This window comes from Lactuca sativa, chromosome 4 (genome assembly GCF_002870075.4).
Source record: "Lactuca sativa cultivar Salinas chromosome 4, Lsat_Salinas_v11, whole genome shotgun sequence".
NCBI lineage: Eukaryota > Viridiplantae > Streptophyta > Magnoliopsida > Asterales > Asteraceae > Lactuca > Lactuca sativa.
Genome location: NC_056626.2, coordinates 245,074,400 through 245,086,502, shown reverse-complemented (window position 1 = coordinate 245,086,502; position 12,103 = coordinate 245,074,400). Strand labels below are relative to the sequence as shown.

General features: G+C 41.7%; 1 protein-coding gene across 1 annotated transcript; it reads left to right on the top strand.

Annotated features, from left to right (window-relative positions):
• Window positions 1-180: 180 nt before the first annotated feature.
• Window positions 181-9,320, top strand: LOC128133604 (uncharacterized; the record flags this gene model as incomplete). Its single annotated transcript, XM_052771106.1, has 4 exons — window positions 181-636; window positions 8,314-8,502; window positions 8,691-8,880; window positions 8,947-9,320. Coding segments are annotated over 4 exons (1,209 nt in total), but the record flags the coding sequence as incomplete, so codon positions are not given.
• Between the last annotated feature and the right edge of the window lie 2,783 nt (window positions 9,321-12,103).

Here is a 12,103-nt window from a genome sequence, read left to right as displayed (position 1 = left end):
TTCCGAATCGACTTAATCCCAGGAGCTACCCCCGTCGCTAAGGCTCCATACCGTTTAGCACCGGCAGAAATGCAAGAACTTTCCAGCCAGTTAAATGAATTGTTAAGCAAAGGATTTATCAGGCCAAGCTTCTCACCCTGGGGAGCACCGGTCTTGTTTGTAAAGAAGAAGGACGGATCTTTTCGCATGTGCATAGACTACCGGGAGCTAAATAAACTCACTGTCAAGAACCGATATCCCTTACCCCGAATCGATGACCTCTTTGACCAACTCCAAGGAGCAAGCTACTTTTCAAAAATCGACTTGAGGTCGGGTTATCATCAATTGCGAGTAAAAGAAGAGGATATTCCCAAGACTGCGTTCAGAACTCGTTACGGGCACTATGAGTTTGTGGTAATGCCCTTCGGATTAACGAACGCACCGGCAGTATTTATGGACCTGATGAATCGAGTGTGTCGACCCTACTTAGACAAATTCGTGATTGTGTTCATCGACGATATTTTAATCTACTCCCGAAGCGAGGAAGAGCACCGTCAACACCTCCGGCTGATCTTGGAAACACTGAGGGCCGAGAAGCTTTACGCCAAATTCTCTAAATGCGAATTCTGGATTAGAGAAGTGAATTTTCTTGGCCATGTGGTTAGCGAGAAGGGGATACATGTGGATCCCGCAAAAATCCAAGCTATTAAAAACTGGTCAGCACCTACAACGCCGACGGAAATTCGAAAATTTTTAGGGCTCGCCGGCGACTACCGAAGATTCATACAAAACTTCTCGAAGATCGCCAAACCACTCACCACCCTGACTCAAAAAGGTGTGGTATTTAAGTGGGGAGATAAACAAGAAACCGCCTTTCAGACGTTAAAACAAGCCCTGTGCAGCGCACCAATTTTGTCTCTTCCAGAAGGAACTGACGACTTCGTAGTATACTGCGATGCTTCGAATCAAGGCCTCGGATGCGTGCTCATGCAGAGAGGAAAAGTCATCGCCTACGCGTCGAGACAGCTTAAAACACACGAAGTTAATTACACCACCCATGACCTTGAATTGGGAGCGGTAGTGTTCGCTCTAAAGATTTGGAGGCACTACCTCTACGGCACGAAATGTACCATCTTCACCGACCACAAAAGTCTTCAACATATCCTCAATCAGAAAGAGCTGAACATGCGACAACGGAGATGGGTTGAACTGCTAAACGACTACGGGTGCGAAATTCGCTACCACCCGGGCAAGGCCAATGTAGTGGCTGATGCCCTAAGCATGAAGGAATATTCGGGCCGCCGAGTAAAATCCTTAACCATGACCATCCATTCCCACCTGGCCACACAAATTCGGGAAGCTCAATTAGAAGCCTTGAAACCAGAGAATGTGGCAGGTGAGGTATTAAGGGGAATGGATAAGAACTTAGAAGTCAAGGACGACGGAACCCGTTATCTCAGTAACCGGATCTGGACACCGAAGTTCGGTGGGATCCGAGATGTGGTCATGAACGAAGCACACAAGACTCGATACTCCATTCATCCAGGGTCAGATAAGATGTATCTAGACCTCAAGAGGTTATACTGGTGGCCGAATATGAAAGTCGAGATTGCTACATATGTGGGCAAGTGCCTGACTTGCGCCAAGGTCAAGGTGGAATACCAGAAACCCTCAGGACTACTACAACAGCCTGATATACCGGAATGGAAGTGGGAGCAGATAACCATGGACTTCATAACCAAGCTGCCTAAGACTTCGAGCGGGTTTGACACTATATGGGTAATCGTAGACAGACTGACCAAGTCTGCGCACTTCCTACCAATAAAGGAAACCGACAAGATGGAGAAATTAACCAGAATATACCTCAAGGAGATTGTGCGACTGCATGGTGTACCAATATCTATCATCTCAGACCGAGATAGTAGGTTCACTTCGAGATTTTGGCAGTCCCTGCAGAAATCCTTGGGTACTAGGCTAGACATGAGTACGGCCTACCACCCACAAACCGACGGGCAGAGCGAGCGCACTATACAGACCTTAGAAGACATGTTGAGAGCATGTGTGATAGACTTTGGTAAAGCGTGGGATACCCATTTGCCGCTGATTGAATTCTCCTACAATAACAGCTATCACACCAGCATTAAAGTCGCTCCATTCGAAGCTCTTTACGGTCGCAAGTGCAGATCACCTCTATGTTGGGCTGAAGTGGGGGATACTCAGTTAGCTAGGGATCAAATTCCGAATAGCACCCTCACTGGTCCTGAAATCATAAGGGAGACCACAGAAAAGATTGTTCAAATTCGAGAGAGGCTGAAGGCCTCCCGAGATCGACAAAAGAGCTACGCGGATAAGCGACGCAAACCTTTGGAATTCCAGGTTGGCGATCGCGTGTTACTAAAAGTTTCCCCTTGGAAAGGAATGATACGCTTCGGCAAACGTGGGAAACTAAACCCGAGGTACATTGGACCGTTCGAAATCCTCGCCAGGATTGGTCCTGTGGCGTACAAACTTCGATTACCTCAAGAACTCGATAAGGTACATCCCACCTTCCACGTATCGAACCTGAAGAAATGTCTGTCCGACGAGACACTTGTAATACCTCTCGATGAGATCGAAGTTGACGAAAATCTCCACTTCGTGGAGGAGCCAGTAGAGATTATGGATCGGGAGGTCAAAAGAACGAAACAAAGCCGTATTCCCATTGTGAAGGTTCGATGGAACGCTAAACGAGGACCTGAGTTCACCTGGGAGCGCGAAGACCAAATGAAACGAAAGTACCCACACCTTTTCCTAAACCCTTAAAGCCCTGGCCAAAGCGTAAATTTCGGGACGAAATTCCCTCTAACGGGGGGATGATGTGACAATAGTCAAATTCGGGTCAAGTCTAAGCCAGACAAGGTCAACGAGTCAAACCGGTCAACTCGATTAAAACCTTGTATGATAGGGTTTATATTATGTAATTACTGTATAACTCACTATTTTAATGAGAAAACACCACTTGGAAAGTTCATGTGTTTAAATTTCCTTAGCATTAGTGCTAAACAATGAACAAAAACAATAACACAATGTTGCATACTCATAGGGAGTGCGTAAGATCCTAAATTTTGGCACAACGGGGTCTAAAGACCTTGCATTGCGAAGCCGAACACTCTCATTCATCACACACGAAAACACTCTCAATCGTTTTCACTCTATCTCCAAGTATGTCAAATCTCTCCCAAATATCTCTAAGTATGTGAAATCTCTCTCACATATCTCTTTGTATGTGAAATCTCTCCAAGTATGTCAAATCTCTCCCAAATCTCTCCAAGTATGTCAAATCTCTCCCAAATCTCTCTAAGTATGTGAAATCTCTCTCACATATCTCTTTGTATGTGAAATCTCTCCAAGTATGTCAAATCTCTCCCAAATCTCTCTAAGTATGTGAAATCTCTCTCACGTATCTCTTCGTAAGTGAAATCTCTCCAAGTACGTCAAATCTCTCCCAAATCTCTCTGAGAACGAGGAATCTCTCTCAAATCTCTCTCGAAATCTCTCCCAACTTTCTATAATCACTCGGGGCATCCCGACCCTCGAATTTGGCGAAAAATAGCCCAAGAACGGAAGTCTACGCGAAAAACGGAGTTAAGGAAACGAACCCTCCGAACCGAAGGTACTATTCATGAACCGAACCGAAAGCACTATTCATGAGGGTCTGAACCGAAAGTACTGTTCATGAGCTGAACCGAAACCACTGTTCATCCGAAACGAACCCGGCCATGAAGGAGATCCGAACCGAACCATGCTAAAAAGAAAGGTCCGAACCGAACCTCGTGTAGAAGGGAAATCCGAACCGAAGGTACTGTTCATTACTGTTCACAACAGTCCCTTCGGTTCTAGCCTGACCTCGGACCGAACCCTGCCTTCGCGTCGGACTGCTTCCCTTCGGACCGAACCACCCGCCTTCGCTTCTCGCCTTCGCGTCGGACAGCTTCACCTCGGACCGAGCCATCGCTTCGTGTCCCGCCTCCGGATTCAGCCTCCCGCGTCCGAACCGAGCTCCAGCTGACCGAGCCTCGGCCGAGATCCGAAGAACTTCGCTGGAAAATGCAATTTTCACCCCGTTTTTGCATATTTTTGCGTTTTAAACCCATTTCTAATTATTTTAACATGGGATTTTCACCCAAAACTTTATTTTTAATTATAAGACCCCTAAATTAATGATTTAATCACATTTTAGGGATAAAATCTTATTTAAAAAGGAGTTGGTAAAGTACAAAAAGAAGAGTGTTGACCTTACCTTAGTTATGACGCAAGCAACCCCATGTCCACTCCATGACAACCCACACTCCTCCCCACCATACCTTGTACTTTTTACCTCCCTCACAAGCCATCTCCATGCTTTGAGAGCTGGATATTCATCCTCTCTCCTCATTTTCTCTCATTTGTTCTCAATTTACAAGAAGATCAAACTCCTTTCTCTCTCACTTTCTCTCTCTAGAAATTCGAGATTCAAGGGCTGATCTTGAGAGTTTCCTCCACCTTTGGTAAGCATAATCCATTTCCTTTATGATCATCTCAATTAATTCCACTCAAATCATGGATATCTTACACAAATTCCATTATATTTGTGTTAGAGCTTCGAATCTTCAAGCGATTCTTCTAGTGTTCTTGGGTTGAGCACCTCTCTTCTTCAACACTTATCCACTGAAATCACACAAGGTGAGTTCATACCCCTACATTTTCATGTTTTCTCAAGTTTTTAGGGGGGGAATACAAGTCAAAACATCAAGAACATATCTAAATTCTTCTAACAGCTTTCATCAGAAAAGTTAGACTCCATTCACGGAGTGTTTTGGACACCTTAAACATTTTATTTTTCAAAACTGTTTTAGGTGCATGTAGTTCCACTTCTTAGCTTTAAAATTACTACTTGCACATCTCCATACGATTTTTCTACAATTTATGGTGATTTTTACAAAACTGCCTATCATTTCAAACACCAATCCGGACCAGTCTGTGAATATGGACTTTTCCACCTAAGTTTCAGGTCATTAAAAATCATGATAAAAATTATGAGTAAACTAGACACATTTCGGGAACTCCCAGAGTTTACGGATTTAGTTTTCGACTTCGTATGATGTTTCTATGAATTTTCAAAAACAGTGTAGAAAGGCTGAAAAATTGTTAACAGCTTGTAATTTTTACAACACTTTGTATTATGTTGAGCAAAGTGTATAATGCCAAGTTCTAAGTATTGAATGTGATATGTTGTAAATTTTATCATCTTAAACTGAAAATAAGTCATTCATGATAAGATTATTCATTCATTTAGAGCACGTATACATATATAAACTATAATGAACATAGTTTAATGGATTTTATAATCCTAACGCTTTTTCATAAAAGAATTCTTATATACTACAAACGTTTTGGATAAACTATAATAGGTATAGTTTATGTATCATTACCTCTTAAACTCATTTATCAAAGATTTTCCGTTTAGTTCCCGTAAATTTGTTAATGAATAAATTTGTGAGTCATTCCCTTCGGGTTACTTCCAAAGTAACAAAACCAAAAAGTCCTGTAAATTGTAACCAGAGTCTCTTGTAAGGAGAACGTGATAGTTGTGTATAGATCTATATTGGGTTTGACAAACCCACACCAGAGCTGCTCGCTACAGCTAGACCGGCAGGTCTGTGGTGACAAGTGTCATTTAACGGCGACGCCTGAAGAACGTCGCATTATGAGGCCACCCAAGTCAAGTATGGTTATAATAGCTCACATGGGGTATTAACAATCATAAGATTTACGGGTTCTAACTTTAAATTAGCGAGTCATGTTCATTTAGCCTACTGAAATTACTTTAAGTATGGAAAAATACTTATACGCCTTCATATCAAAAATGGTTTTATGACGATTCTAAAAACCACCTTTTTCATCAACAATTATATACTTCATTTGTATACCTTATGTCCTAGTAATTAGGACTACATAACTTTTATAAGGAAAATATTGGATTTTCTTGGTAGCATGCAACTCATTATAAAGATCGACTTTCCAACTCTTACTGTCAAAAACTTATGAACTCACCAACCTTTGTGTTGACACTTTTTCAAACTACTTGTATTCTCAGGAAATCGCTAAACAGGTATCAAAGTACTTTTGAGGATGGGACGTTGAGGCGTCAAACTTATCATATTTTGTCAACATATTGTAATTGATTATGAAACATGTAATCCATACATTGATGTAACTCTTTCAATTATATATATGTTGATTGTGTTTACTTTCATCACTATTGCCATTGTTGTTATGATACTACACATGAAGTCCTCCACCCCCGGACGTTTCCGCCATCCTTGGTTCGGGGGTGTGACAACTTTGACCAGATCTCGAGAATCGTAACTACGATTGACGCGATTCAAAATGATCTAAAAAGATAAAAAATTTCGAACGTCTTAGGCACAACATGCGATCGCAGGCTGCCTTCATGCGATCGCATGGGGCCCTTTTGCGATCGCAGGTTAGGTCGTAACTTGTCATCGAGGTCTTTTGTGCCCATAATTCATCTGGGAGTGAAAAGTCAATACCTGCGATCGCAGGTTGTGTACATGCGGTCGCATGTTGGCCAAAAAATGCTAAAATGGTATCCTACTTCATTAAAAACATACCAGATGCATTTACTTGAAAACCTGCGGTCGCAGGTTGTGTACATGTGATCGCATGTGCGTCGTTTTTGTTGCTGGACATATAAATATACCTTATAACCTTCTAATAACCTAAATTGGCGATTCCAGAGGTAGCAGACGACGAAAATACGATTTTGGAGGCGTTTCTTCTCGGATTTCAATAATTTCTGAAGATCTGAAGACTGTGGATCATCTCGTTCAAGTAGATTAGTAAGATTAGTTATTTGATGTATCTTTTCATCTGTTTTTATCAGATTTTAGCCATGTCCGGCTAAAACAATAGTTTTCAGTTCTGCAAAGACAAATACTTTTCATGTGATTGATCATTAGATCTGGTTTTTGTTTTGTGTTTCTATCTAGATTCTTCAGTTTTGTTCTTAATTAATGTATTTTTTATTTGATTTTTGTTAGTCTGATCACCTAGCTAGGGTTTTATAATTTTAGTTAATCAGTTAATAGAATACGTAATTGTTCTTGTCAACTGGTAATAAGTAACAAGTAATAAATCGGTTCCATGTTTGGGATTTGACTTTATTATAAACTGTAAAAATCATATCTTTACGCTTCCGAGCTTGTGAGAAGTATTGGGTGCTGTTGGGAATTTTACATAGATTATAATGCAACTTTTCTGATCTTAACTAAGAGCTTGTTTGATTAGACAGTAAAAAGTTAGGGTGAATTGAAGAGCTTGTTTTGGTTAACTAAATAAGGTAAAAGAGATTATACTAGAACTTGTTAGTTTTTCTCAGTACCATCTTAGATAGAACGCATCTCAAATAACCAGGTCAATGTTCGTTCCATGATTAGGAAAGTCGCAGCAGAACTGAAACTGTTTTAATATTGTTAGTCGTTTAATTTTAATATCATTGCAAGTTTTAGTTTATTTAGTTTAATTCAAAATCCCCCTTCATAATTGTTTCTGTCTTGACTATATTGTGTCTGATGCAAAAATGAATTAACTTTTAGGCTATGTCCCTGAGGATTTGACTCTGCTTCGCTGTGCTATATTTTTAGTGTAACCAGCAGTGATAAAGTTACTTGTTTAATACGCGCACGACAACGTGTTAACGAGGACACACGACATCGGCGAGCAGGCACAGGCAACCGCCGGTCAAATGGTTGCAATGAGAGCCGCGCTTGAGCGCGCGGAAAGGATGACACACGAGGTAGTTAGGAACTATCAGGCATGACAGACAACATTGGAAGCCCGACTTCGGGCCGTCGAGCATCACCTGGCCAGAATTCAGGGTGCATCTACCTCATTGACAGCACCACCAGACCCTCATCGCCGTGATTAGTATCCGTTCATCTACCACCACTACCGTTATGATTTTCTTTTATATACTACTCCATGTACTATTGACTACATGATTAAGTGATTACACTATTCATGGAGTCGTTACTCTGTCGGATTTTATTTCCTTTTATGTATTGTATGCCTTATGTAGGCAAATTTTCATGTATCAAAAGGTTATAATTAATGAAAATGGTTGTATATTTTTTCATGATGTTGTTATCTGTTATGTGTTTATTACCTTTATTACATGTTGAATGTATGCACTCACTTACTTACATACAACCGAATCACCGACATTGTTCTATAATTAAGGAATCCTGAAACTAGAATACACTGGATACTCAACATCTTTCCGTTCCATGACAGAAGATGCCCCAGAGACCGAATCGCGGGAACAACACAACACCAACACCACCAGAGATAAACTCAGCTGCGTTCCAAGCGGCGGTCACCGCAGCACTGACACAAATTCACAACGGAAATAATGGTGGAGGTAACGGGAAAGGAACCGAAAGTTCAAATCAGGGGATAACCACCAAGGATCCACAAGGACCTGTACTTACAAGGATTTCACGAACACCAAGCCTCAAACCTTCAACGAGACAGGAGGCGTAATAACTCTAAAGAGGTGGATAGAAAATTTTGAATGAGTATTCGAGATTTGCGGATGCCCCGAGCAGTGCAAGTTGAAGTTTACAGCTTGCACATTCATTGATCAAGCTCTTTCTTGGTGGAATGGTCAGGTAGAGGCCATAAAACTCCCAGTAGCGAATTCTATACCATGGGAGGATCTGAAAGAAATGTTGATGGCAGAATATTGTCCAATAGGAGAAATCCAGAAGATGGAGCAGGAACTGTGGAATCTCACAGTCCAAAACTCCGACATTGATGCTTATATCTTGAGGTTTAGTGAGTTGCCACTCTTGTGTCCAGGCATGATCACGTCTGAATGAAAGAAGATTGAATGATTCATTTAGGGATTGACCTCTCCAATTCAAGGAAATGTAATCGCAGCAAACCCAGAAACGTATGAGAGTGCTAAAACGCTAGCCAAGAAGGTATACGACCATGGAAACAAGAACAGTGTCAAAGAAGGGGAAACTGAAGTAAAAAAGGAAGGTGATAACAACAAGCGAAAAGGGAGACAAAACCAAGAGTCATCAAAGAAACAGCGAACAGTAGCAACCCATGCTGCTACTACTCAGGTTGCCTCAGATGCTCCAGCCTCATCTACACCAACTACTACCAGACAATACTCAGGAACCCTACCAAAGTGTAACAAATGCGGTTTTCACCATCATGGAGAGTGCAGGGAGATGCATTGCACAAGTTTCAACCGTAAAGGTCATACCGCACGATACTGCAACTCTTAGCTCCAACATAACCAACAACCGAATAAACACTACAACAACAACCGCAACAAAAATAACAACAATAATAATGATGGGGCTAGTCACACTTCTTATGGGTGTGGAGGAACTAGCCATTTTAGATGAAATTGTCCCAAGGCCAACAACCAAGGGGTAAGAGGATCAGGAAGGGTCTTAACGTTGGGTCAAGGTGAAGCAGTTCAAGACCCGACGGTTGTTACTGGTACGTTCCCACTTAACAATACTTTTGCATGCATCTTGTTCGATAGCTGAGCATAGCTTCGTTAGTAACAAACTAAAACACTTACTAAATCAACAATCCCAGAATCTAAATGAAGCCTTCACAGTATAGATGGCTAATGTTAAAACCGAAACAACCAAAGATGTTTATGTAAGGTGCACATTAACACTAAACAATCATTCATTTCAAATAGATTTTATGCCAATAAATATTAGGAGTTTTGATGTGATAATCGGCATGGATTGGTTAAGCCCCCACCATGCCGATATTATGTGTCACGAGAAGGTCGTTCGCCTTCACCTCCCTAATCACAAAACCCTAATAATCTATGGTGATAAACCTGGTGCCAATCTTCACCTTATCTCGTGCATCAAAGCACAAAAGTGCATGCACAAGAAAAACTATGCATTTCGCACTCATGTTCTGGATAAAGCCAAAGAAGAATTAAACATTAAGGACATCCCAGTGGCATGCAACTTCCCGAATGTATTTCCTGAAGACCTTCCGGGAATACCCCCAGAAAGAAAAGTTGAATATCGAATCAACCTCGTACTGGGTGCCACATTAATTGCCAAATCACCCTACATGTTAGCTCCCGTCGATATGCAGGAGCTATCCAGTCAACTAAGCGAATTGTTGAGCAAAGGATTCATTAGACCAAGTTTCTCACCCTGGGGAGCTCCGGTCTTGTTTGTCAAGAAAAAGGACAGATCTTTTAGGATGTGCATCAATTATAGGGAATTGAATAAGCTCACTGTCAAAAACTGATACCCACTCCCTCGAATTGATGAGCTATTTGACCAGCTTCAAGGAGCTAGTTACTTCTCCAAAATAGATCTAAGATCCGGATATCATCAACTTTGTGTCCAAGAAACTGCTTTCCGAACTTGATACGGGTATTGGAAATTTGTTGTGATGCCCTTTAGTCTAACAAATACCCCTGCAACATTTATGGACCTCATGAATTGAGTATGCCGTCCATTTCTTGATAATTTCATGATCGTCTTCATCGAAGATATCGTTATATACTCCTGAAGCAAAGAGGAGCATGGTCAACATCTCTGTCATATCTTGGAAACCCTAAGGGTTGAGCGATTATATGCAAAACTCTCCAAATGCGAGTTCTAGATTCGCAGAGTAAACATTTTGGGTCACGTAGTCAGTGAGGAAGGAATTCACGTAGATCCTTCCAAGATCAAGGCCATTGAAGGCTGGGCGATCTCGAAGTCACCAATAAAAATTCGACAATTCTTGGGTCTCGCGGGCTACTACCGAATATTTATCTAGAACTTTTCCAAGACAGCCAAACCCCTCACCACCTTGACAAAAAAGGCGTACCTTTCAACTGGACGAAAAAACAAGAAGCCGCCTTCCAAACATTGAAGCGAGCCCTCTGTAGTGCACCAGTGCTATCCTTACCAGATGGAACCGAAGACTTCGTAGTATATTGCCATGCTTCGAACTAAGGGTTAGGCTTTGTCCTCATGAAGTGGGGAAAGGCGATAGCTTACGCATCCAGGAAATTGAAGACACATGAAGTATACCACCCATGATCTTAAGCTGGGAGCTGTGGTCTTCGCCCTAAAGATTTGGAGGCACTATCTCTACCGTACGAAGTGCACCATCTTCACGAATCACAGGAGCCTCCAACACATTCTAAACAAAAGGAGCTGAACATGAGGCAGTGAAGGTGGGTTGAGCTGCTGAATGAATACGAATGCGAGATCAACTACCACCCAGGCAAGGCTAACGTGGTAGCTGATGCCCTGAGCAGGAAAGAATAATCAGGTCGCCGAGTGAAGACATTATCAATAACCATCCACTCCTACCTAACCTCACAGATCAAGGGAGCCCAATCAGCTGCATTGAAGTCGGAGAACGCCACAAATGAAACACTGCGACGGATGGATAAAAACTTTGAAGCCAAGGATGACGGAACTTACTACTTCATGAATAAAATATGGATCCTTAAACTTTTTGGATTTAGAGAGATAGTCATGAACGAGGATCATAGAACATGATATTCTATCCATCCATGTTCAGATAAGATGTATCTGGACATTAAGCAACATTATTGGTGGCCAAATATGAAGGCAGAGATCACCACTTACATGGGCAAGTGTCTCACTTGCGCCAAAGTGAACGTGGAGTATCAAAAGCCCTCGGGATTATTACAACAGCCAGTAATACCCAAGTGGAAATAGGAAAGGATTACTATGGACTTCATAACCAAATTCCCTAAGACAACAGACAGAATGGATGTTATCTGGGTGATTGTCGATAGGTTAACTAAACCCGCCCATTTCCTGCCAATAAAAAAAGCATACAAGATGGAAAGATTAACATGAATCTATATAAAAGAAATCGTAAGACTTCGTGGAGTGCCAATATCTATTATCTCAGATCGAGATAGTAGATTTACTTCACGATTTTTGCAGTCGCTCCACAAGGCTATAGGAACGTAACTAGACATGAGCACTCCTTACCACCCTCAAACCGATGGCCATAGCGAATGAACCATTCAGACCCTCGAGGACATGCTCCA